This window comes from Toxoplasma gondii, chromosome Ib (genome assembly GCF_000006565.2).
Source record: "Toxoplasma gondii ME49 chromosome Ib, whole genome shotgun sequence".
Classification (NCBI taxonomy): Eukaryota; Apicomplexa; class Conoidasida; order Eucoccidiorida; family Sarcocystidae; genus Toxoplasma; species Toxoplasma gondii.
The window spans coordinates 193,837-221,213 of NC_031468.1; the positions used below are offsets into that span (position 1 = coordinate 193,837).

A 27,377-nucleotide genomic window follows, 5' to 3' on the forward strand; every position below is an offset into this window, starting at 1 on the left:
GGTTTTAAACACTTTGCATTTCCCTGAAGAATTAGGTTGCCTTACCGTACCTCAGGTGGTTGCGCCAGTGCGCAGAGTTTCCTCAAATGTTCCATTTTCGTTGGCAAATTACTGCTGGAAGCATACAAAATGGTTCTGGGATTGTGACACATTGTTATCTGAGTTCTTATGGCCAGTCATTCCAGAGTCTTTCGAAATCTATTGGATTTCCCCGCCCCGAACCATAGTGTGAGCACCCAGCTGCACACCTCTCCAGGTTGAGCTGAGAGACAATGGGACCGCAGTTAAACTCAGCAGCGCCCTTACAAAGCCTTCCGCAGTTTAGGACAGCAGAAGCGACGGCTGGAGCTACGATGAGGGTCGCCGACTTCGTGCCCTGTGACGGGACGCCCAGCCGTCTGCAAAGTGCAAGCTACGTCGGAAATGACAGGAAGGCAGCAGAGAGAGTGCGAGTGATAATAAGGTGACAAAAATGCACGCGCAAATTTGGGTTGCAGACTGGCAATATTTGTCCACCCGATGTTTTCTGAGCCTTGTCGTCTCCTTTCTCAATCGTTGGCCACACCTCTTACGCAGGAGGCACTGTGCATTCTGCCTCTAGAAAGGGAAACTGTTATTTAGCCGTTTTAGTGCAACAACAAAAGCGCGAGTAAATGTCATACTTCATCCTACGCATCCTCTTAGATATGGCCGAACAGCTGCAGCATCCCATCCAGACTGAACCGTTTTGATTCCCTCTCGTCCCTAATATAGTCCGAAGAGGCGATCAACTGGCGTGGGAGAGCAAATCCTATAGCCTCCCCCCTCTTGAGTACTGACAGAAAGGCAATATAAATACACCTTCTGTTGGTCTCTCTCCCCGAATGCCGCCGGGGTCTGGTGTTTACCGAGCGGCAACTGATGTGCGCGACCACCCCGGCTGCGTTTTCCAGTCCGAGTGTAACAAAACCACAGCTATTCTGGAATACGCGATTGTTAACACTTCATCTTTCTAGATGCGAGGCTCTCTCTATTCGTACAGAATATAAAACACAAAAGAGCGGTGATTATCCTCCTGATGCACATGCTCTCAGATGCCGACCCCTCAACGAAAAGGAACAGGCTGAAGGCAGCGAAGTTGTGGTCCACGTCGACTCGCCTTCAGCGACCGTCACTTTATGCAGGACTGATGGCAAGTCATGTGGATCAGAAAAACGATTCACTTTCGATGCGGCCTACTCCTGGAAGTATGTCTGCACAAAAGAATATGAGTTGCCCGTTAAGCCTCGCCACCGGGACCTCACTTTTACCAAGCATGCACAAAGCGAACATACCACTGAAAGCACCATGACTATCCCACACAGCACCGCAGAAACCGGTTGTTTTGCTCGCTTTCACTTTGGTAGATTCATCGCCAACGCACGTGCTTATGTCCAGGTCGGCAGATCTTTGAGGGCTGCCTACAAGCTGAGCGCAGAGAGTTGTGGCGCTCTGGTTGACGACACTCTGAAGCAGTTTCCCGTGCTTGCTCCTCGTCGGTTCTTTGTAAGATGGAGTCTTTTTCATGGCCGACACTTTGTGATTACAGCAGTTGTCCGTCTGGCGAAAACAGAGTGGCCACTGTACACAGGTGCGCGCACGGATACGTGAACATACCTCGACATAAAGTCTCATCCCTGTTAATATCTGTGCATATAAAAACACAATGTTGTTTACCCTCTCTGGTGTTTTGGAACTGCGCAAACCCCGCAGCGCTGAACAAAAACATATCTATGATGAAACTGCTGTCGGCATTGTGGAGAGCGTCATGGAAGGGTATAATGGTAAGCTGAGAGTGACCGGGAGCGTTGTGTACCGCGCCTCTATCCGCCAAATCTTTTACAGTTCGGAACACAGTTGCCTCCCTGGCAGCCGTGCTCGTGTTCTTCTCCCAATCGGTTCTATCTCCAATCATTTTGGAAACGCGTGTCACTGTCCTTCTCCTAGAGGAGACTTGGCTCAAAGTGGCTATGTAGGGCGGACTGCTCTCATCTTCTTCCTCGTTTTTGCTGTTGCATTTGTGTGGCTGCGCTAGAACGTTTTTTCGAAGAAGCTCTGGCATTTGCCTTTGCCTCTGCAACGCTGACTAGCCCCAGTTCCACAAACCAGCGCCTACACCAATGCAATGTATGCGCTGTCTCAAAACTGGAAATGGCTTTTTACACTAGACCCGGGCCACAGTCGCACGGAGGTGTGGTGCACATTCGTGTGTCAACATTGTGTAAGCACTCGAATGTTTTTTGTGAACTTCAACTTATGCGCTAACCAGGAACTATTTTTGCGTATGGCCAGACGGGCACCGGGAAGACCCACACTATGATGGGCACTGAGTCCTGCCACGTCAACAAGGGCATCATTCCTCGGGCGTTTGAGCACATCTTCAGCAGAGTTGCATGTTCGACGAGAACGGTGAGCAGCGTCGGAAGGAGATCACGTTAAAAGGTGTTCTTCTCCCAACTTTTGCAGATGTGGCGTGGTCTACTTAAGTATACATTTTTTTATGTTGTAGAAAACTTTTGTTGGCAGTCCTGGCAAAGTCGCACATACGTACAATGTGGAAAAGGGTGCTTCCAGACAGAGGTACGAGACCCTGATACTTTCTGCAAGCTGGATATCCACTGGCACTGTGATGTGGGCGCAGCGGTATCTGGTCCAAGCGTCTTTTCTGGAAATCTACAACGAGGAGGTCAGCGCCTTCGCGGACAGTTTTTCAAGATTTTGGGATCCAAGCGAGAGGGGGGAACGCGTTGTTTATTGACGTTTTTGTGACAGAAACGTCATGATGCTGCTCGTGTTGCGTAGCGTACAAATATCCACATTTCCATGTTGAGACATATCTGTCAACACGGGACCCCTTCATGCCTGTACGCATCAGCTCGCACAGAAGGGATCAATGAGGTGTTTTACTTTGCAGTGTTCATTACACTTTCCCTCAATAGTCGTGCCTCTATGCATTCGCTAATGTGGAGTTTTTTCTGTGACTGCAAAAGCCTGTCAGTATTTTGATTCCTCAATAACAAGTACGTTTTAAACAAGCAGGATTTTGAAACGGGTATGTGGCGCTCACACAAGTGTGCGTGGATAGAAGTCTAAACGTATCTGTAGCTTCCCATATATCTCTGCACCCAGGAGTCTGCCTCTGACACTTGACGATAGAGTACATCCAGAAGATGGCCAATGCATTAGCAGCCTTGTCAGTGCCCACATCCACCCAGAGTAAAACATGCTATCCGTGATGTTCAGTTCTGCTCCTGTCTGCTGTGACCTTCTGTAACGCGGTGGAAAAGGCTTCTCCTTTCTTTCCATTCGCTACCTTGAAGATCTTTGTTCATCGGAACCAAGTCCTATTGTGTGAGCACAGCATAGTAAACTTAATAATTACTTGAGAAACAGAACCCACAGAGCACCCCGTACTAAAGTAACAAAGGAAATCAAGGCAATCTGGGGTCCCTCTTGGCATAACGTCTGCAAACGAGCTACAGATTCGAGACCTCCTCGCAAAGAACCCCACTGGCCGCCTGGAGCTAAAAGACCATCCACGAAGCGGCGTGTATGTCAAAGACCTCTCGAGTTTTGTGGTGAAGGGCGTCGAGGAACTGCAAGCAGCCATGGTGCGATGCTACGAGGCAGGGGTCTAGTCCGAAAGAAGGCTAGAGAAAACGTCACAAACTGAGACATGCAACAGGGTGAAACACAAGAAGCAGTGTGCAGTTCTCAGAAGCGAAAAACCAAACGGATAGTTCCAAGGACGGGTAAAAGATAGGAAACAAAGGGAACTTCTGGAGACAGAACCTAATCGGTGACGTCAGAAAAGATAAAAGATGTGAAGCACTGGAAAGTCCGCAAAGAAGACGTACCGGATCTATGGTGCCCGCAGAGAATAGCAATGGCGAACAGACTCTACGCAGAAACCCATCGTTCTAAGTACGGCTGTTGCTGAGTGTTGCACTTGTTCGTCTCGGTCAATACGGTACTTTACATGCAATTTTCAAATATTACAGATGGCCATAAACGCATTTATTTCTGGCGCGCCTCAGTCTATGAGGATATATGTATACGTTGATGTAAATGTAAATGCTTACCTTTATTTGTTGCTGTGCGGTGGGTTGATCTTCGGGTGCAGCTTGCAGGACAGAAAAACAGGAAGGTCGGGGCAACATTGATGAACGTCGTTTCGAGCAGGTGAGGTGAGTCGCAGCGGATGTTTGTTTGGACGCAAAGGAACTCTGTCTTGAAAAAAAATCTAGGAATCTCGTTGCATGTAACAGAGAGTCCAACTTCACTTGTTACCTGATTGGTACTGCATACCCTGAGTACGTTAGGAAACAGAAGAGTTCAGAGCTCGTTGACCACCGCAGTTGCCGCACCTGTAAATGAATGGTGATTTTAAAGTGAGTCCTCTCTGTCACTGCATAACCTACAGCTGTGCATGGAACGAAAGCCTCTAAGCATGTGAAGGCACGCGTATCCCTAAGCGTATACAAAGGGGAACGAGTTTCAGTCGTGTCGGTGTCACTTGTTATGACCACAGAAAGATATGTACACAGGTACTTTTTCGATTTCTTAGTTTCTCCAGCCATACTCGCCCCCTACTTGCTTCGTGATGCCGTAAAACTGACATGCACAGTTAAACTGCATTGAAAAGGCCCAAACTCACTGTCCTCCAGAGGTCCGTGCAAGCTCCCTCCGGGCACACCTCACTCACAGTGAAATACGCTTGAGAAATTGCAACTTCGTGCGAGGCGCAGAACCGGAAAAGCCATTAAATCTGCACGTCTGAAACAAGAAACGAAGCAAATCACTGTCACGAATGGAAAATGTGTCAGGTAGAAGCAGGAGATATGTGTGTGATGCTTAGTGTCCTCCGTTGTCTTCAAAGCGTCCGCGAGGAAAACGGCAGAAGAATATGCATGTTCTTCGCTTTTCAGATCTCACACGATCTTCACCGTGACGATTGAGTCGTGCGAAAGCGTCGATGGGGAAGACAGTCAAATTCGCGTTGGAAAGCTCAATCTCGTCGACCTAGCTGGATCCGAAAGGTGAGGAAGATGCTCCTACGTTCAAATATTCCACTGGATGCGCTTTCATTTTATATTCCTGAAGACCATGGAGCGAAGACAATATGTAAGCCCGTTCACGAAAATCGAAAGAGCTGTTCATCGATTAAACAGACAGTACGGAACCTAGGACACTGAATATGACTTCGACTATGAGATATGGACAAGAAAGCTCTTTACGACGGCTGTCCACCACCACACCACTGAACTGCTCGAGAGAGCTAAAGTGTTAGGTTTCAGTCTTCAACGACAATAAGGCTGTACCACAGTGGTTACGATCTAGGCGTATCTCGACCTGCGCATCTAAGTCGATACTCTGACGCGTACTAGAACACAGCCGAAGTGAACTAACATTAGTGTCCTAGCATCCTGAAATCGGACGTCCGAGCGGAGCTTTTACGATAGCTAAGCGCGAATGCAGCTACTCAACAATCTGCAGAGGTCTCCACTAGCTGTAACAGAAACTACCGGCAACCATGCCGTCGTGTCACCATTCTCACTCGTACATCGGAGACTGTTCTCCCGCACAACTGCCTCTCTGTCTACCTATCGTGTGTGTGTGTCTCGTGGTGCACGTGCCTTCATGTAGCCACAGACATCTTTTTGAACGGGTCGTTCCTTCTGAAGTTCTCTAGTTTTGTCCTGTGAATTCTTTCTTTCCTTAGTCAGTCACGTCCGTTCTTCTGGATTAAGGTTTTTGCACACATGTACGTGGACGCTGTGTTTGCCTCGTGAGCCTGAGTAGAGACAGCGCAAGACTGTGGTGTCAGCATCGGCGTCTATGATCCTTTTCGTTGGTTCTTCAGACACGCGAAGACGGGGGCGACTGGGGGCACCTTCAAGGAGGCGGCGAAGATAAATTTGTCTCTGAGTGCGCTGGGAAATGTGATTTCTGCTCTCGTGGAGTCCCGAACGAATTTCATTCCTTATCGGGACTCGAAACTGACGAGGCTTCTTCAGGTTGGCCGAAATGAGATTCGTACTTGGCTAGTCAGACTAGTAAAAGGACAGTGAAGATATGCGCCACCATCCATCGGCTTTGTTCTCAACTGCTTGTGTATGTCTCCACTTCTGCTGGGACAAAGGCGTCGCCTGGATCCCGCGTGTCTGCGTGATTGCACTACGGACCTGCCTGTATATGCCTGGTTACGTCGAGATGCACGCGCGTCTCTGTGTGCCTGTGTGACCACAAATTCGCGAAAAAGGTACGGAAATGTTTGCTTTTCCTCAGTACACGACATTTCTGTGCAACCACAACATGAAGGCCAGAAATATAGCGATGTGTGTGCACATTACTCAGGAGAAGATCTGTTTGTGTACGAGCGCGCTGAAGCCAATACACAATGCACTCGATCTCCACAAGCAATGAAGAGGGTGCGTTGAGGTGTGAACTTTGAGTGCATCCGAAGGTGAATAGAAACACATGCTGGAGTCTCCACTTCTGTGTTTTTTAAAGGACTCCCTAGGAGGCAACACAAAGACAGCAATGATTGCCACCATTGGCCCTGCGGACAGCAACTACGAGGAAACCTTGAGCACCCTCCGGTACGCCCATCGAGCCAAGAACATTCGAAACAAACCGCGAATCAACAGCGACCCGAAAGACGCGGTGATCCGAGCTTTCCAAGAAGAAATTGCTAAGCTGAAAGCCGAGCTGGCCTATGCTGCAAGTATGGAAAAAGTCGACTTGGGCACCTTCCGATTTGGGCACACAAGATCAGCAAGCATCGTGACACGCATACATTTACATGCACATTTCTACCGGGGATTGAGTGTCTACTTGTGGGGTGACTGTAACGTTGATACACACATGCACCTGCATCCTGGGATGCCTGTGCCCATTTGTTTGGTGGCTATAACTTAGTGTCTCTCCCTGCTACGTTCGTGCATGCGGACGTCTTTCTGGTGTATATAGTCTGTGGCGTTCTTACTGTCTCACTTATGTGTTGTGTAGCCTCCGGAAAAAGCAGGAGATTCAGGGATGTCGAAGCAGACACGCAAGCCCGTGTCGAGATCTACAGAACCAAATAAATAAAGCGTTTCTTCTTGCCTGTTTTACTTCGTATATCTGTGATTGAGGGTACGAAGGGAGATACGTGTGATCCATTGTGCATTTGCCTGTCGGTGGCTTTTGTCTTATCTTTTTGAAGCACTGCCCCGTGAAATTGAGAGAGTCGTTGAAGTCGAGAAGAAGGTCCTGGTAGAAGTGGAGAAGAAAGTTGTCGTTCCTGTCGAGAAGGAAGTTCTCGTCGAGAGGGTCGTCGAAAAAGTCGTCCCTGGCCCTCCAGCAGAGGAAGAATTGCGTCGCCTCGAACGAGCAGTTCAAGAAGAAAAACGGCTCATGTATGAAGACTTTGAGCGAGAGAAAAAGGTTCGACACAGAGCGAAAAGGCAAAAGCGCCCATGGAAATGGGCTCGTTCACCCATCTGTTCAATGACCTGTATACTTGTGTGCTGACATCGGCATTCGCAAACACAGAGAAAGTCCTGCCAGGATGACCAGCGATGGTGCAGGTTCGTCTATGCGTCCGTATACACTTGTTCATGTGAGCGAGACAGACACCTGGGCATTCACATCTGCATGAGTACACTGGCAGTTGTGTCTCTACGTGTCTAGCTCCCGGTATTCGCATGCATATGTATGTATATATATATATATATATATATGGATATACATATATCTGTTGAAGTGTTCCTCGTCTTTTGACTTTGTCGAATCCATTTGTAGAATGGACCTATATATAGGGAGACAGGAGAAATAAAAAGTCTGTGGGGGGGTGCCCAAAGCTCGTAGAAAGACACCCTTCTGTCGCTGACGAGGGGACTTTGCATCTGAACGTGCTCTGGCTCTGAGTTATCGTTTGTTTCGTTCCATCGCTGACTCTAGTCTCTCCCGCAATATCGGTGTGCCTAACAGACAGCGCATCATTCTGGAGATTCCTTGACGCGTCGTCATCAGGGACCTACGAGTGTTTGCGAGTGTTCTGTGGCTAGCAAATCGAAGAGGCGCGGCACATCGCTGAGGAAGAGAAGGCCTCCTTGATGGAAGAACTGGAGGCCCGCAAGAAGGAGCAAGAGGCTCAGAGAGAGGCACGTCTTGAGAGGGGGACCCAAACGAAAGAAACGAACACTCTGCATCCAGCGTTAGTGATTGTTATGTTCAAAACGCGTCTGTCACTACAGATTCGTATCTTTGCGGATACGGATGCAAGTCCATACTCCGGCTTACATCTACCAACAGGCTGGATGTGTGCATGGAGCAAGCCTGTATGCGTGTGTATACGCATATATGGCGTATACGTGGACCTGCCCACGAAGCCCAACGGTGCAGATCTGCTGTATACGCGTATATGTCTGTTTTTCGACATGTAGATATCCTCATGTGAAGACGGGCGACCACTTTGTCACTGACAGGCACGCAAGTGAAACACATGTCTGAACCGTCGAGGGAAATGCTGTTTTCTCCTCAGCATCAAGAGGAATTGATCGCGAGACTCAAGGCAATGGAGGGAAAGATCATTGAAGGAAGTCAAGTGAAGCAGCAGGCCGCCAAACAGGAGCAAGAGCTCCGAAGGACGCAGCTCGAGTTGGAGAAACAGAGACAGAAAGGTCGGTAACGGGGACAGCCGACGAACGAGTCTACAGAAAACCGATGGTACACGCTTATTGACGGTTTCGGAACCGAGGAACTCATCAAGCGAAAAACCGAGAAGCTCCGTTCTGTCTTCCACGAACCAATTTGGTCATTTGTTGAAAGCCGGCACAGTGTTGTCCCCACAAACAAAAACAAATGTATATTGACAAGACGCTACTGCATGTGTACTCCTACTAATACATAGTGTAAAGATGCATTAGCACCCGTACCTGTCTTCCCATTCTCACATGCCTCTATACGTTTAGGCCTATTCTCATGTATACACATCGGCATATGTGCCGAATGCATGCTGTTTTTTGCCTTTTATCCTGGCAGTAGGTGGAAACCATGGAGACGCTGGCAGTCTGTGTCCTTTCTCAAGTCTATTCGTTGTGAATACAGGATATTCTCCGTTTTTAAGTACTTGTTGTGTTGTGGTCTTGGCTGGAATTACGTTGGCCGTCTCATTTTTTCAGACACTACGTGCCAAGAAGTATCCCAGACTAACTTGACTATTCTTGTCACACTGATGCTCAACTGGGGCTTTGGGTTCGCGGTTGCGTGCATGTTCTAAGAGCTGCAGATGAAGCAGGATCTTGAGAAGCACCAGCTGGAGCGTCTCACTTTGGAGGAGAAGTTCAACTCTCGCGAAGAACAAATCGGCTGTTTGACGGAGAAGCTAGAGAAACTGTGGAGAAGTTTCAAGACGGCGATGGCAGAAATCGAGGATCTGCAGCACGAGTTCCAAGCAGAGCGAGAAGATCTGCTGGACACCATACGTCAGCTGACGAGAGAGTTGAAACGCCAGGGTGCAATAATCGATCATTTCCTTCCCAAGGACGCTGTCGCTGTACGTTCGACAGATATACAGCGGCTCAGTCCAGCAACCGGTGTATCCCTACCTCGAAAACAATCACGAGAAGGCAGACTTGCATGCCAAGATACAACTTGGTGTACATCGCTACATCTCACTTCTGCTTCACCTACCACCATACATATAAGGCTATATATATATATATATATATATATATATGTATATATGTTCACTTGTCGCCGGATACCGTGGCAATAACGCTTTATGCAGATCTATCTCTTACAAGTAGTGCGAAAGGGGGGAATCCCCCTACATATCGCACATTGTTAAACATCGCTTGTGGACGTCTTCTGAGGCCGAGCAGTCATACATGCCACAAAAAAGAACGGCAGTGTATCGGCTTCTAAACCGACATCCATCATGTGATATGCCCCAACTCCGAGCCACTTTGGATAGAGATACAACCTCTGGCTATAACCATGGATTGGTGCTTTTCTCCTGTTTAATTTCCTCGGCTTTTTCTTCTCCTGCGCTGCTGTTTTTCGCTCTTGTGGCTCTGCAGACGATCGACGAGCATTTGCACTGGGACGAGAACCTTGAGGAATGGGTCCTCGCAAAAGCCGAGCTGACAGGAAACGTTCTGTGAGCTGGGGAGGGCGAACAGAACGTTCGCACCATTCGTTGTCGCTGATACTTTGCGTGTTTTTCTCTCCTGAACTCCAAACATCCAGTATTCAACCTGTCCTCCAAGAAGCCAAGGTATCCCCTTAGCAAACTTGGTTTTGGACAACGGCGAAGAGCCCCGCCTGGCCCCTCGGGGGCTTGAACGAGCGACTAAAAATCTGGTTTGGGACATAACCGAATATCATGGTATTTGTACAGTCGTTCAGTTTGACTATGCTTCTCGCATTTTCTACTCAAAATACAGAAGTTTAGGACTCTTTGTACTCCGCAGTTAGTGTGGGCGTATGGGAACAGCAGCGACGACTGTCGTAGCTGAGACTTGCGCGCGTGTATGAGTTGCTTGGACTGACAGTCATCATGTGACGTAACCAGAGTGGGGACTCTTTCCAAGCAGATGAACTGAGGTGAACGAAGCTGAGTTGCGGTGGCGTCGTCGACAAATGCAGTCGGGACGTTTCCAAGACAGGTTTATTTGTAAGCTGCTCTGGACAGACTTGCTTCGGCAAACCAGTGTTTCAACTCGAAGGACAAACGTTTGCCATTCTGTCTGGTTTGGCTCGACTTTTCTCTTCAGTTACGCAACAGAAGCTCTGCGAGAGGCTCACATCTGTTCCAGCTGCGCCGAGGAAATGTCGACGCCTAGACAGAGGTTCTCTACCGGATCAGCAAAGATTGCGAGGTCCGCTTCTTCGTTTCTTGGCATCGCCAGGGGATTAATGATGACTTTACATCCGCACGAAAATGAGCACGAAGGTCAAGCGTAAACGTACACTTATCCGAACCTGCGATAGAGGAATTGACATGCGAAGTCAGAACCGCCAAACGGCATGAATCTGCCAAGGGCGTTTCGCAGGGATGTGTGGCACTCCGGAAAGCGAAGGCGTTGAGTCATGTTTGTGGTTGAAAGAACCAGAACAATGCAGGACACGAAGAAAGCGATTTCCTTGCTCAGCCCCCAATTGCCAGCTTTTCTTTCCGCTTCCGACAAAAGTTAAAACTGTGCACTTTCCCCTAACTCATGTAAACAGATGATGTCTCGCTGCCCTAGGTTGAAGTTTCACATCACCGACGGCCTTGACAGACCGCTGAATCGTCATTAATGGCCGAACTCGTTCATGTATATATATATATATATATGCATGTCGGACTCTCTCCATGTGATTACATGTAAATAAACAGATGTTTATACAAGAACACGTTGTTGGGCGGGGGTTGTGTGGTTGTGTGCCTCGCAACTTCTCGCTGGTGTACGGTCTCTGAGCCTTTTTCTCGTTTTTTCGCGGGCCACCGTCCGTGAAGCAACACCAATGGCTCTGTTTGTTGCTGGGATGCTGTAGGACTCGAAGAACGCCTTCGTTTGCGACATCTCTCGACATACCTCAGACTTATCTGCTGTCTTCGGTTGACAGAGACTTTGATGCTGTAGACTCTGAACGGTAAGTGCATTCATAGAAACGTCGCACTCCAACAGAGATGTTAAGTGGACAAATAGACTGTACAGAGTCTGAGAAAAGTGAGTGTTTGACTGGTATTTGTCCATTCGTAGACTTGCTGATAAAGTGTGTGTCTCCAAAATACATGTGTGTATATATGTGCATGGAGATTCCTAGGGATGTGAACTAGGGACAAAGAAGCAGCTGTGAGTGAAGAAGGTTTGTTGACATGCTTGCGTTTAAACGCATTTCTTCCAGTGATGGTCAAGGTTCTCTCTTCTTTCTCCAGAATAAAGTCCGCCATTTGTACAGTGCTGGGGGCCGACAGCAGCACAGATCAAGCCCAAGCTGCAAGGAGAGAGAACATCCACCTCGAGTATCCCTCCGAAGCAAACGCGTTCCACGGACATTCTGTAAGTTCCTGCGGGCGGAAGATTTGTACACAGACAACTTGTGCTTTTAGAAGATACCTGGAATTATTTTGAGTATAACAAAGGTCGGAAGGAGCAGTTAGATGTTATGCAGTGTCACCGCCGACATGAACAGATAGAGTTTGAGATATTACACGTCTACTTTTTCCGACGTAGTCGCGAATCAGAAACCATACGCCACAGTCCGATATGTAGACCGAAAGACACGCATACATGGGCATTGTTTGGATGCAGTTTTAGAATAAAATATACATATATATATATATATAGTACGAATGTACGGGAGTCCCTGTATATGCTGAGACGTTGTGTTTGTTTCTTTGCATTACACTCTCAAATCTGAGCCGAGTTATGGGGAGTCCCTGCATTGAAAACTACGGGCAGGTTCGCTTCTACAGGTGTCACTACACACACATGAAAAAAGGAGCAAATTACAATGCATAAAAGGGACTGTATCCTTCTTGCCTGCTTTCTGAAAATGGGCACAGGCCAGCGAGTCCCGCACATGTGTCAAGCGACCAGAAACAGCGCGAAGAAAAGCTACAGCGCGGCACAAAAGCTCCCGCGGCCGCCTTAGTAAGAAGCCCTCCTATACAGTCAAATGCGGTACCTGCTCATACGTAGCACTTGCATGTACGGACATATATTCGTAGATGCCCCTATATAAATATATAGCATATAAGTAGCAACAGAGCTGAATACGACATTAGGGAAGTTCCGAACCCACTTAGTCTTCATAAATGTTTAGGCCGTGCCCTTCAACGTGCATCGCACGGTCAGCTCCTTCTTTCTCAGCGGTAGACACCCCACTTTCTTGGCGCTTTACAGATATATCGACGATTACACGTGACACCAGTATCTTAGAGTTTTTGCAGATACAAAAGGACTATGTCCCTGCTAATGCAGTGCCGAAAACTGTTCAGATGTCCCTCTAAAACGGTTGGGGAGTTTCTCTGACACTTTAAACGAGAAAAAAGGTATTTTTGGGTGCAAGTCAACTAAATGTGAGCGATAGTGAAACAGGAGCTGCGTTAAAATGAAGCAGTCCCCTTAACAAAAGCGAGGCCCTAGCGTAAGTTCTGTGCGCGGCGTGTTGCAGATTCGCCTCGTGGTGCCACTGACAGCAACGCGGAAGAGGAAGAGACTTTTCCAGAAGCTCGCGGGCTCGTTAAGTCGTAGAGCTGAGAGAGTAATTTCTCACGACAATCCCGCAAAAATGCCTTGACACGGCCGCGTCCTGTTTTCTCTAGAATCGTGAATAACTCGGATCGGACTCGCGTTATAGCAACGGAGAGTTTGACACCAAAGGGGAACGTCTGTCCGCGAGCACAGAGCCGTAGAGGCGACTGCAACCACCACAAGTTTTCTCTTCATACAGTTGTTCCAGAGAGTCAAGAAGCGGATGTTTCGAACTGCCAGTCACCTACTGTTCTCGCACCGATTCTAGCACGATAAAACTTGGATCTGGTGATCAGATACCTTCAAGATCTAAACCAGGAGTCGAACTAAAGTGAAGGCGGAGAGTAAAGCTGTCCACACACCCAACGAGAGGCAGTGTTCTCGCTCCGTAAACTATGCATTATCTCAGCGGCGGACAAATCACCGAAACCGCTCTTCGTATTTCCCAGCCTCAGTTTCGCGTCTTTCAATGCGAATTGTATAGACAGCTTCTGCCAGTAAACCTAGAGTGGCAGTGAGTAACATAATCTCTGCGTCTGTTCTGCGGTAGCCCCGCGACGGTGGACGGAGAGCCGCGTTTCCTTTTTCTATAACTGTCAGGAAGGCTGACTGGAACCCGCGTACGAACAACGGATACCTCCATTTGAAAACGACAGGGGGTGTGGTTTTCTGATGACAGAGGAAGCTGGAAGACCGCGTTTCTGCGGGGGACGCTTTGCAGCGCCCGCGGTTCCCCATTCTCAGTTCTTCACAGTTTACACATTGGAGCATCTTAACTCATTTCTCTAACGCATTTCTCCAACAAATGGCCACAGTCACTCATGCCAGCCGGCGAACGGAAAAGGGGCTCTGCAATCGCATGAGAAAAACCGCTGGCCGTTGCAAATCGCTCGCAACTTCTTCGTTTACTCAATCAACGCAATGGGCTTCCTGTCTCCTTCTTCACCTGCGGTGCAATTCCAGGCCTTTCTGTTAACTAAACGCCACATCAGTGCCTAAGAAAGACCCGATTTACAACTCAGTGCTCCAGCCGGGCTGCATCCCCCCGTAGCTGAACGCGACAGCCAAACGCGAGGACGCGCTCGGACAAAAATCGTTCCACAGATTAACGATCACATGTTCGTTTGTTTCCTTTCCCGCTCAAACAATCTTCTGTCCCCGTATGCGAAAATGCCTCCCCGCATGCAAATCCGTTGTTCAGACGTCTTTCGTGTATTCAAAGAACCACGAATCCTTTCCTCTGCGCAGGTGATTTCCGAATCCGGAGTCGGAAAGGCTTGCATGCAAAAGGAACAATGCATATGCTCTCATGCGTCTTCGCACCACTTGTTCTCCTCGCGCACCTGAAGAGGGAAAGCAGAAAGCTCCTTGCAGAGCATATGCAAACTATTTTCTATTTATCGACATTCGGCTACACATGTGCGTTCTCATCGAAGTTTACACTCGGTCACACACGGTAGACTTTAACTTCGCGGTTAAGCACTGCCTTATCGAACCAGTCCGGAATGCAGCACAAGTAGTAGCTCCTTCCACCGGTCTCTGCGTTGACCACCGAAACTCAGAGCGCCATATAAAGCGCTTCGCCTCAGCGGGTGTTGCGTTCCACACAGTTGTACAAAAAAGGTACACCAGTGGCTACCTAGAGAGCTCGCTGCCAGAAGGGTCGGATGCGTCGTTCGGCGAGGTCCTGCCAGGGATGCTGATCGTTCCTTCCTCTGCTTCCGCTTTTTCGGCTCGCCTCGCGGCCTGCGTTTCCCCCTTCCAGCGGCGCTCACCTGAGCTTCTTCCTCAGGAGTGAAGTCATTGACGATGTTGAAAATGCGTCGGATTTCTTCCGGCGTCTTGGCTTTGATCATTGTCGCCACTTTCGCGACGCTCAGATCCAGCAGCGGCTTGATGTTGAGGTAGTTAGCCGCCAAAATCAAAGCAAACAAAATCTTCTGGTCGCTGTTTTCGTTGATGAATTGGTAGTCCCACTCGCTGACCACCTGGTCGCACGCAAAAAGAGCAAGAACTCTGGTCGCCGTCGCTTGCACTCCCGGTCCCCGCTTCGCCCCCAAACTGACGACTGCACTGCTCTACGCAGATCAACTCACCGATACTTCACAAACTCGCAGACACACTTGCATGCATGCAAGCACTTATATCTGTGTATATCTATATATATACATATACATATATATATATATACAAAGACATATGGACAGATATATCTGTAGGGGGACGCTTGAGAACAGAGAGAAGTGCAGGGGTACCAACGACACACGTAAGACCTCCCTTCTGACAGGAGCCTCGAGGCTGAGGATTCTTTATTTGACACAGTATGCAGACAGCGCAACAGCGAAAAGGATATCCTCGCCTATATATATATATATATGTATAATAGTATGCGTAGATGGATATTTTCCATTCAGAAGCTTCCTTAAGTGCACATGCGCATGTAGATAAATATGAAAACCTCACTTCAGCAAGGTTGGACGACTTTAGAGGCTTGGGGATTTCTTCGGGTGGGTTGTTGTGGTGATGTTCACAATACTCGATGATTTTCTTCAGAATGCATGTATCCACGTTGGGAAGAGGAATGCTCTCTTGGCAGTCGCTGTCTGGAAAAAACACAGAAAAAAGCACAGAGTTGCGAACAAACAGCTGTCCGTACACCAGAGGTCGAATTCCCCCTCTTTCGAGCGGCCTCTTTTCTCCCGTCCGTTTGTCGTCTCTCTTGTCGTGCTCTGCGGCAAAAAAAACTCTGCCTTTTCACGACAGCGAACGGTTTCCTGCTGTCTCCCCTCCCGTCCCTAAGAAAACAACATTTTCCTCCGTAGTTCTTGACTGCGTCCAGGGCATGCAAGCGCCTCGGTGTCCAGACAAGTGAAAGCAAAGACACGCAAACTTTGGCAGCCGATGCACAGATACCGGAGATACGCAGGAACGAGATACAGAAGCAGACTGGGGTTAACGGGATCGGAGCCTAAACACAAAAGAAATGCGTTTTGTCTCCTGTGCTGACGAGACACAAATGCGCATGCATCGTTGCCCTCCTCTCACCTTCTTCCACCATTGTCTTTATCAACGCACTCATGGAGGCGACCTCGATGTCAACATCAAACTCGTCTCCCTCTTGCGAGACGAGAGTGACCTTCCGGGCATCTCCCATTCTTTCTTTTGACATCTTCGGAGAATTCTTTTAGCAAACAGCGCCAGGTCTCCCGACGACGAAGACAGAAATGGCAAAGACGATTCAGAGTTCCGTTTTTGAATGGGGTATGCGTTTACTGCTTCTGTCAGGTCTACGCGGTGTATCTGGGCCCCCCAGGTAAGCCACAGACCTATTTCGCCGTCTTCCGGGGGTAAAACGAGAAACCAGGTTTTCCCCTGAAAAGGTCGAAAATGGCTTTTCGCCCGACAAACACAAACAGAAAATTCCAGCGAAGACAGTCTCAAACAGAACAGCGTCCCGACAGCCAGAAGTTAAACACCTATCCTTTTGTCGGGGAAAGAAGTTCGAACCTTTCTCGGGAGGAATGCAGACAACGGAACTTGGAAAAAGATGCTCAACAGGAGGGAGTGGGCGTGCCGTGGAGTGTCGCCTTAGTACACCAAACAAAGAAAGGGCATATCTGCGTGCATCCGGTGACGGCAGAGGTGTACGGGAACCAGAAAAAAGATTCGCCACTAGGAAGGGAAGAGAGTTCTGTTACCTTTCTTGGGCGGCTTCGCGAGAAAAAGCTAGAGGGGCACAGAGACAGGAAACGTGATAAAAGATGGTTTGTGACAAAGGGGGACGAAATGCGCGCTTTGTAGAAACTCGGGGAAGAGTAAAGAAGAGAAACGGGAAGAAAGAAATCAGACTTGTTGGCGTCGACAGGTCTTCGCCGCCACACTGAAGTGAAGGGGGCCACGGGGGTTTTTTGTAAAGCAACAGGGAGCGGGAAAGGACAACGAAAACGGTGAAGTTCTTCACAGCGTGTGATGGCAAACACGTCTCTCTCTGAAAGAGAACTGCTGAAATTCAAAAAATGAAATGGCGTTTAAGGTGGAACGAGGTTACTTCTATTCAGTATTTTGCAGCACTTATCGCTTCCTGGCAAAGACGCGAACGCAGTGCAGGTGCCCCTTGGATAACGAGACGCAATTCCTAAAAGAAAAAGCGACAACATTCGTCACTCACTTTTCCCTGGCTTCTCCTCGGACGCAAAGAAGTCTGCACACAGGAACCACAGGACGACGTCCGACGGACGCTGTCGCTTTTTGTATGCCCTTCGCTGCATGCGCTTCAAAGTGGGGATAGGGTGCGAGACCTGGGATTAATTTTGATGTTTGTCCCACAACACATTTAAAGCAGCGGTTCTTCACTTCATTAATTTGTTGTTTTTCATCTGAAAACTTGCTTTAGTCGACCTGTGGGTGACAACGATGCAAAGAAGAAACTACAACCGGCCGCAAGACCACGACCCCCTCGCGCTCCGGCGTAACGGTCCGGTGTTTGACTGCTCAGTGTGTCTTGTACCTGTTTCCGTCTTTTCCTTGTTTTGGTGGACAGAAGTTGATGAATGCATGGTTAGCGGAAGGGATAGACTGAAACGAACAGAAGGGAGCTTCAGTTGACGCGGGAAAAGACGCCGTTCCTCCCATGGTCTTTTTTTAATCTTGAAAACTGACCGCGGTAGCATACAGACGCAGCATTCTCCAGCTCCGCGTCCAGCCTGCTAACAGAGTCCATGATTATATCCCTTGAGTCACAAAAAGGATCAAACGGTTCTTGACGTGTCGACAGGCACTATGTCTGCACATGTGTGATCATGAAGCGTACAGAATTTGATAGGCAAAGGCGCTTCTCCGCATGAATATTTACTGAGAATAAATGTCAAGTGCATCGAAGCGCTGCAACATACACCCTGGCCCAGCACGTTGAAGTATCTAGATCTGCATGAAGTGGAAGGAGTGCGATACAGTTATGGGGATAGAAACACAAGGTCACGTAGGTGCATATCTGTTTGTCCTTAAAGAGACGTATCGACAGACTTGTACAGGAAGTTATGTAATTGACACTTGCGAATGTTTCCTCTGTTTTGGGGAAGGGGGAATTGAGACACTTTGAGGTGGGCGGAACGGACGAAAACAACGATACGGGGGCTTGTGGATCCACAATGTTGCGGGGTAGAGCGCCAAACGACGACAATTCCTGGTGTTATGACTAAAGGATGATGAACGAAGGGGGTACACTTCTTGAAGAAGGCAAGCATGATTTGACCACCAGAAAGCGTTATCGAACGCATACAACAACGCCCGACCCAATCGCACCGCAAGAAATGGACTTGCTGCTCGGATTCGGGAAAACTAGACTAGTCCTCTAAGCGAAATCACCGTTGCACCTGGGTCTTCGACTCTGAATCCTGGACTGTGAGTTGGAGAGTGAAAACCACAGCGAACGCTTGCTCAAATGTCGGAGCAAACACCGCGTCTAAGTCCACACTCTGACAGAGACGTATGCGGCGGCGCTGCAACCGCTTCTCGCCTGTCGTGTAAAGCGAACTCACCAGCACCTGTCAGTCTCTAATTGAACCTTTCTGAAGTCGAAGCCACTGAGGGATGAAAGCCGCGTTCAACTAGAGCCACTCCCGCGAACGGTGTCTACGAATCATCTACAGGAATTCGAAGGGGAAATGAGTGCTAATCTCTCTTGGCTCTGTATGTTGAGATATGTATCAAGCAGAGGCGAGGGGGCTGGTAGCTTTTTGGGTCCATCATCGGAATGTTTTACGGGGAGGCTGCGCACCTCGATGGCGGCTGGTTACCTCCTGAGGTTGTAAGACTCAAGGGAATAGCGTCTTGTACACCATATCGTTTATAAGATACTCTCAATCGTTTTTCCGAAGCATTGCATCCTGCGGGCAGCCACGACGGGGTGCGGAACGTGGAAGACAGCCAGACAGACCTCATCCAGAGACAACTTGCTCTCCTACAGACTATCGCTCACACGAACAAGGAGTCAGTGCGCCTACGCAGACAACTGTGCCACGAATCCGGAGAAAAGGCGTCCATCCGTAGAACACTAAAGGAACAGCAGTGCAAGCGACGTGAGGCTCGGAACACAGAGGCGCTTTTTACACGAAACAAGTGGCCAAAGGCCCTTGGTGCATGTCTGTAACTACGATTCACATATTCAGAGCCTCAGATCTACCTGGTGGAACAAATATTCAACTCTCGCACAGGCTCGACATCCCTCAGACTCCAGCATTCGAGTAAACGGCCAGAGTAAAGTGTGAGCCTGGGAACGGAGATGCTGTGTCGTTCTTAACTTCTAATTGTCTCAGAATTGAGATACGAAGACGAGTCACCGAGCTTCGATCTCACAGAACTCCGAGCTGGACTACCGATGTAGATCTTGAGGATCTTTGCTTTCCAGATCCAAGGTCTACTGTGTTTGCATTGGTTTTGAGGACATTCAGTCATTCAATATATCTATGAGCCTATTCCGGGTACACCCTGTCCTGTATCAGAGTGCTTTACATATCCATTCGTCTCAGTTTTGGTTCTTAGTTGCAATAACCTTTGCACTACTTTAAACTACAAGCGTCACTCGGAGAGCCTTTGAGTATGATCCACGTGAATACAGATTCTCCAGCTGCTTTAAGCGTTCGGGTTGATGTATTCTGGGGCAGTATTATGTTAATCTTCTTTGGTAGCACGCAAATCCATCTGTTCCCTGCTGGTAAACCAGGTAGGGGCTGGTGTCGGGCGTAGTTAAGGGTGGTTCCTCGACCGAGACTAATCTCCGGGGAATTGTCAGTTTAGCTCTGACTTACGGTTTCTAGAAGAATGCGCATTGTGAGCTACTGTTATTTTGACATCGTTCAGGGAAAAAAGTCAAAGGTGTGAGTCGCCTCCTCCTTTTGTTTTCTTTTCCTGCAGTTGCAGACGCCCGGAGCCTCCGAAGGCTGCGCATGTGCATGCAATGCAGAGATCATGCTTCCTTCTGCATCCATTGCCGGGTCGCACACGCCCGGGAAGATAGAATTCACGCGAAAAACAGGTTGAAGGATCTTTAGGCTTCTTTTTTTCTATTCCGGTAGGAAACGTTGGGCTATGAAGTTGCCTCAACTTCACGTGGTTCTCTGTTTCTTCCCTCTCCGGTTCTGCCCCATCGTATGGTGACCTCGCCTGTGAAAGGAGGACGTCTTTCCTTTTCACGGCCACGGACTCAACTAACTTTCCCTGTCTTGAGAATCTCTCACCAGTTTCTTCGTTCACAACTTCTATTTGTCACTCGCGACGCGTGCTACTCCTTTTCCGTTCCGACACTCAAAGAAAGGGTGCCACGCTCTCGTCTGTCGGCGTGTAAAAAAGGTTTCTTCCTGCGCGGCTTTTTGTTTCTGTTTTCAAAGGCCTATGTCTCTGTCATCGGGTTCACTGTGAGCACTTTGGAAGCTCTGTTGGCGTCGGAGCTGCTGGAGGTACACAACCTTCCCGCAAGCGAAGTAAATAAAACACCCGAGTGTCTTTTGTCAGTGCAGATTTCGGCTATAGTGGTTTTCTCATTGGTTTGGGATAGTTCGTTTCTGTGTCTTTCGACGCGGATGGAAGTGGCTGCTCCAAGCGTTCGATGACACAGGAGAAGCGCAGTGGAGTTCCCACAAAGAAGGAGGGCGTTCTTGTGAACGGCTGAATCGAGAGGTAAACGCACTCGCGTCTGGTTTTTACAGACAGTCTTCTGATCTCAACAGAGAAGTTTTCCGTTATATATGGCCGTGGGTTTCGGCCGGTGGAGCCCCGTCTTGAGACTAGCGGTCGTTCTTGAACGTGTACACCTCATTTTTCGAACGGCGAGAGACGCTTCTTTCCACCGAGAAATAACGGTCTTTCCTGCGATGCTTCTTCACAGCAAGTTCCTCCCTTTTCTGTGTTCGCCTGGCTACGCTTGACAGCCACACCCGCATCGGAGAATTCGTGTGTAAAACGAAGAAGCACAAAACACTCGCAAACATGCAGCCTGAAGAATTCGCCGCTGCGGCCCGTGGAGGATTTGGAGGAGATGCGGAAGTGAGTGTGGAGACAAGTGCAGAAACAGCGGAAAAACCGCAACGAGCACACTACCAAAAAGAGCTTTCTTTTGATTAGTTACACTACGAATGGGTCGCTCCTAGGCTAGGTTTAGAAGGACTCTGTCGAGTGGATCTGAGTTCTACTTCTCGTGACCATCACGTTGAGTGCATTACGTGTAGAGGGAAATAGTCTCTGAGACCGAATTGTTTGAACGCTCTTGTTGGGAAGTATATGCAGTACCAGTAGTTGGACTGCTGGTTTATATGGTAAAGGTCTCCTGAGCATCGCCGTTCCGCTGTAGATATTTCCACAGTTCTAAATGGTAGAACGGGAACCAACAGCCGCAGATGTTTTTAACCCCTATGCACCTCAAGAAAGAGACCCAAGAACGGAAAGAACGCAACCAGGAATCCGTTTTCAACGCCTGTTTTCATGGAGTCATTTCGCCGTACACCAGGGTGTGTTTTTGGAGCACTTTTTGTATTTCCGTAGTGCTTGTTTTTCTTCAGAAGGCGAAGGCAGCTGAAGCTCAGGAAGCGATGCGCCAGTAAGACGTAAAACGAGGCACGACTTGGAGGTCCACTGCACTCGTTCTGATGAAAAATGTCTCTCTGTTAGCCGTCGTGAGGGGCTGCGATCAACAACGGATGTCAAACGTCTCCCTGGATTCTGGACTTGGTCAACGTTTACGTCCCTGTCTTTGGTCAGAGCATGTTGGTGGCAGTGGGGGACTGTACGATCGCATGCCGTCTCAAAACACGGACTACAAAAGACATTCACTGTCAGCGTCTCTGTGTACTTGAGTCGCGTGCAGTCACAAGCTTGACGAGACATGGAAGAAAGGCGCTGCTTTTTGAGAAATGGGTTGCTCTTGCGCTCCTGGGAACTGGAAGCTGAAATAACTGAACGTGATGACACACGAGTAGGGACATTTCCGTCTCCACGAAGGAGGCGTCTGAGGCTGTTGGAACAGCACAACCCCTCGCCATTTTTACGAAGATCCCTCTCGAATGCTGCCTCTGCCTGTGTGCAGACAGATGGAGGAGCAACGGCGGATTATGCTTCGCGCTGTCTTGACACCCGCGGCGCAAGAGCGATGTAGGAGAACGGTGCCTTTATACCAAAGGAATCGGCTTCTTTTTCCCACAACATGCATAGTTCGCATGTGTTCCTGGTAGTTTTTTCTTCAGTCCATTTTTGGATTCCACGCGCGGCTCTGGCGTACAATCTGTATTTCTCCAAATATTCGCTGGATAGCGCTGTGTACGAATTGCATTTTGTTGCGTGCCCGTCATGAAAAGCAGATTTGAGAGATTAGATTTCACGCCTACACTCTGCGTAACGTATAGATAGACTTGTGAAATGGACTGCTGTCATATTGAAAGGTACCTGCGTGGAATACACATGGGTCTTGAGGGATAGAGGTGGTTTTTCTCTGGTGGACGATCTCATTGCTGTGTCGCTGCTGAAATTCGAATGGAATGTGGACCTCTGTACTGTCTCTGTGTCTGCAGTACACCGAATTCAACTTGTCAAAGCCGACAAGGCACGAGAGGTGGAAGCGCTCATTCTGCAAGTGAGCTGAACCGCTCTTGCCGTACAAACCCTCACTTCCATCCTGCTGCTCTTTTGCAACCAGATGCCGAACGCTAGCAAATGCAGACTGCGTTTGAAGCATGTTCTATCGTTAGAGTGGAGCCTGCAAGTCTTTGGATGCAGACTCTTTTGTTTTCAGCATCTATAGGTTGTTTGAACCGTTAGGTCAGAACCGACGAAACTCTCGAGAGTGCTCTGTGCGGTGTACGTACAGAATGCTCAGAGGGGCCGGCTTGCCGACAAGGTGGACGAGGCAACTCTAATCGAACTTCTTCAGCAGACCAGCGCGGCGTCTGCGGCGAAGAATACGCCGAAAGTCACTGTACGTCGTGATTTCTAACATTCTTTGCGGGCCGCGACGCCCAAACTTTTTTTACCTAGGCATCCGTTCAACCATAGAAGATAAACAGACAGGCGGATAGGCAGATTGATCTAGGGGTCTGGGTTAATAGACGGATATGCAACTCAGCTGGATTGCCGTGAGTAAAACGACAGGCAAGTAAAATGTCCCCTGCTGATGGAGAAAGACTGATTTGAAGTACGGGGACAGACAGAAACACCAGTACGGATGAAGTGTAAATGGGGCATGTTGCTGGATATAGGAAGAACTGTGGAGGGTTAATCAACTCTGCATGCGTATACAGACAGCCAGGAAGCAGTAGGAACAGAGTGGTGGACACGTTGGCACTGCCGGTAGTTAGGATCACAGATCACCAGACACGCAGTTTTTCATACGGAGTCTTTGCTCCTGTCCCGACTATGCAATTCAACACGGCTGTACGCGCAGATGAGACGGCGTTTTAGTGACGACGACGATGACTTCTGATTGGTCAAAACAATGAACTGAATCTGTGGAGAAGAGAGGGCTTCAGCGAGAGCAGCGAAACGAATGCATGAAGCAAAAAGGCTCCATCGCTTCTATTGGAGGCGAAGACGTCTCGGCGCGTCGAATCTGTGGTGGGCTTGTCACTTCCTAGGGGGTTCGTAACTACAGGAGTTTCCAGGACAAGGTTCCTTGTAATGTGAAGCCTCCGATGTGTTTTCTGTCTCTGTGCGTCGCGGGTTGTGTCGCACACTGGGGTGCTCCTATGCTTTTTGTGGTGGTTCCCGGTTCCAGCACTCTCATGTTAGTGGCTACTCTCAAGTGTGTGACTCCAAGCATTAAGTTCCTTTTCTTCGCCTGTGTCCAAGTTCATGTAAGTTTTTTCTAAAACCTATGCGTTGCTTGCGCTGAACTACCTCGGATATAGGGATGCGTCTCTCGCTGGCGAGGTGACACCAGAGAGGAAGGTGACCGCCAATGCCGCGGCGGAAGTCGCCGCGACATGGTCCTCAGAACGTTATCTGGTATATGCAAGAGTTCTGTGCATTCAGTGGATCCGGTGAAGACACGGGAGAGGTGATGCACTATGGTGTTTGGTAGTCAGCTAGTTGGACGTAGGAAAGTCCATGCCGTAGATACGCCAACGATGCAGACCAATGCAACGTCTGGGGCAGTCCCTGCTGCCGCAGTTAAACAACAGCAACGTCCAGTGTTATACGTACGTGCCAGGCGCCCTTGCTGATTCCCCGACGGGGCTGAAAGTGTGAGGCGTAGCTGGTTCGGCGATGGGGAACGAGACTTACCGCAGACAGCCACCAGAGACGTTCCAGGCACGCTTTGCAAAACATTTTTTGCATAAAGAGGATCTTCACCTCAACAAATTGTGCATTACACTCGAGGACGGCGCAGGGAACATAGATAGGGCAGTTCCGGAACCGGAGAAGAGTGAACGACTTCATGTTTTTTTCCGTGGGAACGATCAAGACAGACACGGAAACTGGATATGTCCTGTCTAGCCGTCTGCCGGTTGGGATTTCTGGATGAGCCGCTCCTGCTTTTTTCGCAGCACTGCTCTCTTTTTGTCGTGAAAGAAGGAACTATTCTTCACGGCTTCAGCCGAAGTGATCCGGTTCGCAGGGTCGGGCTCGAACATCTGGCGGAGGAGACGTTGCAGGGAAGAGGGCATGTCTTTCCGACAGGCAGACATGGGGAAGGGATTTTGTCTGAGGAAGGTGATGTTGGACTCCGAGTCTGGAACGCGTTGGAGGTCTTGTCGAGCAACGAACTGGTGGTACGAAGACCGTTCGTACATGCTTTCCAAGCACCAAAGTTTGTAGAGAATCACCGCTAGTCGCCACGCATCCACAGTTGGGTGTGCCTCCAGAGGTCCGACAAGCTCTTCTTTTTTTTTCGCGTCTCTGCCCTTGTAGCCGTGCTCGTGAACGCACACGCGTTCCTCTGGGGAAGCCGTCAAGTCATTCAGCGAGGCTTCACGGTCTGCTACGCAGTCCATGAACTCTCCTTGTCGCACGACGCGGTTTAGATCCGACAGAAGAACGATCCCTTCTGGAGTGAAGACGAAACTGGATGAACGCAAATGCGTATGGACTAGGCCGTAACTATTCAGATTTGCCACAGCGAGAATCATCTGGACGGTTATCGACTCCATAACGTCCCGAGGCGTGGAGCTGAACCACGGCTCCGTAATTTGGTCTGAGTGCATCATAGACGATTCTAGGGTGTCGCGGTACCCCGCCGGGTACCATATGAACACGTTGAACACTTTTTCGGACAAAAGGTCGTTCCACTTTCCCTCCAACTCCCTCGAAAAGCGGGCAGCGTCCTTCCGTCGCGAAGAAGGCGACCCCCGGCCGCTGTGGCTCAGCAGAGCTCCCGGAATCAGAATGTGTTCCTCTGCGGCTAACTGTTCTGCACGAGAAGACGGAAGGTGGCGCCATATCCTCAGTTCCCACGCGAGACGAGCTTCCACTTCTTCTTCGTAGACTTTGTCTACTTCAGCCACAAAGCCGTCGAGCATCTGGTACCATGGGCGGCGCTGTGTGCTGCGTGTCTGAAGCGAGCTTGACAGCGGGTTCTTAGTCGAAGACCCGTCTGCCTCCTGTCTGACTACTGCAGAAACTTTCGTCACAAACAGTCCCCGAGCTGCACCGGTTAACTCTATTCCTTTTAGCTTCACTGTTTCCCCCGATCCACGGGTGACGAGGTTTGCGGGCGGGACCAACTGCCGCGATACTGCCTGCGGGTCCGCGCTGCGACGGCCAGGAAACGCGAACTTCTCAGTGCGGTCTGGAGCCAGGAAACGGAATGTGTTCGCCTTTGGACCTGAGCTGGACGTGCGGAGACCAGCGCTGAAGATCGCGAACCGCTTTTCCTTGAAGGCATCTGCATTCGCTACGACCTTTGGCCTTTCTGTTGCCGCGAGGATGCGTGCAACATCTGTCAGCTCCGTTGGGTCCACCGCAGACAAACTGTCGCCGCCCCCGACGATTTCTTGCGCCACGTGAACGATTTTGTCTTCTACCTCGACATCACCATCCTCGACTATTCGACCTTTCCAGTACGCGACAGATTTGTCTGAGACAGCCTCCGCTCGCTGGGCGAACGAGTGGTCTGCGCTTCCACGACTGGAGTTGAATGTTGACGCAATGTGCCGTGTGTCTGTGTCCCAGGAGCTGGCGCCTGTGTCATGTAGGTTCCTTGTGGCAAGTCCGCATTCCGCAAAAAACAGAGGGAAAGCAGCATGTCCCCAGGAAAGGATCGCACATAGCGATACTGTAAAGATCCTGGGGAGCCGGAGGGACGGTTCGTTGAGCAAGAGCAAGTTCATCCTGACAAGAAACCTCAGAGGAACCTCTGGCACACAGGGAACCTGCTGCCTTATCCGGTAACTCGGAGTTGAGTGAAAAAAGGCTTGATAGTACTACCGTATGTACATAATATACAGTCCCAACAGAGGATTCTAGCTTCAGTTGTTATCTGATAGGTATTGCAAGGCGCGCGTGTTTGCGCCTCTCGTTTTCAGCCGGTGGTACGTAGAAATCCACTGGAAGACGGGGAATTCCAAATCTGTAAACGCTCCGCCTCGACAGCGGAAGCGCACAAGAATAACAGAGTGAAGAGACAACCTTTTCTGAGGCAGTTGACTCATGGATTTGCAAATAAAGGGAAAACATAATCGATTACCACGGGAATGTCATCATCGGCAGTATTAGTGTATTGGTGCTGGACACTCCGTGCAGACTTGCACAAACACACAACTCACGCAGCAGCTCACCACTGGACATTTGAACTTGGGGAAGAAGGACTGGGGTATAGTTGAGCAGTCTCGTACGCTCCGCGAACTAATCATCGCAGAGGGAATATGTGTTGAAAAAATAATTGAGGTCGCCGTCGAGCTGGCTACGCAAAAGCGGGACATGAAAGGGGGCAGAAATAATAAAACCTTAGATTAATCAATCAAGAACAAAGCCAACACAACTGTATATTTTGCCTCTGTAACGAAACTGCAGCAATAGGTTGCCGGAGACTTCATGGTGGTGATGGGTAAAACAGGTCCGTTTAATGGTCGCCGTCCCCACAATATGAAGCCTGTCCATACAGTTTCCCTTGTTTGACGTTGTTACAGTGTTGTCATACGACTACGG

General features: G+C 49.2%; 4 protein-coding genes across 4 annotated transcripts; 2 read left to right on the forward strand and 2 right to left on the reverse strand.

Moving 5' to 3' along the window:
* Nucleotides 1-272: 272 nt before the first annotated feature.
* TGME49_207665 (kinesin motor domain-containing protein) lies at nucleotides 273-12,125 on the forward strand (the record flags this gene model as incomplete). Its single annotated transcript, XM_018779394.1, has 18 exons — nucleotides 273-463; nucleotides 1,074-1,226; nucleotides 1,732-1,802; nucleotides 2,288-2,427; nucleotides 2,660-2,704; nucleotides 3,501-3,629; nucleotides 4,142-4,200; nucleotides 4,947-5,057; nucleotides 5,882-6,035; nucleotides 6,532-6,745; nucleotides 7,226-7,446; nucleotides 8,070-8,165; nucleotides 8,546-8,684; nucleotides 9,285-9,559; nucleotides 10,086-10,165; nucleotides 10,782-10,886; nucleotides 11,545-11,643; nucleotides 11,930-12,125. The coding sequence occupies 18 exons, from the start codon at nucleotides 273-275 to the stop codon at nucleotides 12,123-12,125; spliced, it is 2,478 nt and encodes an 825-aa protein (XP_018638511.1).
* A 1,786-nt stretch (nucleotides 12,126-13,911) lies between these two features.
* On the reverse strand, nucleotides 13,912-17,435 carry TGME49_207680 (suppressor of kinetochore protein 1, putative). The gene is made up of 4 exons (XM_002369531.2): nucleotides 16,296-17,435; nucleotides 15,714-15,853; nucleotides 15,026-15,238; nucleotides 13,912-14,593 (listed from the first exon to the last, which is right to left on the reverse strand). The coding sequence occupies exons 1-4, from the start codon at nucleotides 16,417-16,419 to the stop codon at nucleotides 14,558-14,560; spliced, it is 513 nt and encodes a 170-aa protein (XP_002369572.1). The 5' UTR covers nucleotides 16,420-17,435; the 3' UTR covers nucleotides 13,912-14,557.
* A 2,869-nt stretch (nucleotides 17,436-20,304) lies between these two features.
* Nucleotides 20,305-23,893, forward strand: PDCD5 (programmed cell death 5 protein). The gene is made up of 7 exons (XM_018779395.1): nucleotides 20,305-20,704; nucleotides 21,133-21,290; nucleotides 21,803-21,840; nucleotides 22,331-22,391; nucleotides 22,808-22,869; nucleotides 23,104-23,211; nucleotides 23,677-23,893. Exons 1-7 carry the CDS (start codon nucleotides 20,399-20,401, stop codon nucleotides 23,691-23,693), a joined length of 750 nt encoding a protein of 249 aa, XP_018638510.1. The 5' UTR covers nucleotides 20,305-20,398; the 3' UTR covers nucleotides 23,694-23,893.
* An 831-nt stretch (nucleotides 23,894-24,724) lies between these two features.
* Nucleotides 24,725-26,560, reverse strand: ROP22 (rhoptry kinase family protein ROP22 (incomplete catalytic triad); the record flags this gene model as incomplete). Its single annotated transcript, XM_002369533.1, has 1 exon — nucleotides 24,725-26,560. One exon carries the CDS (start codon nucleotides 26,558-26,560, stop codon nucleotides 24,725-24,727), a length of 1,836 nt encoding a protein of 611 aa, XP_002369574.1.
* Nucleotides 26,561-27,377: the final 817 nt, after the last annotated feature.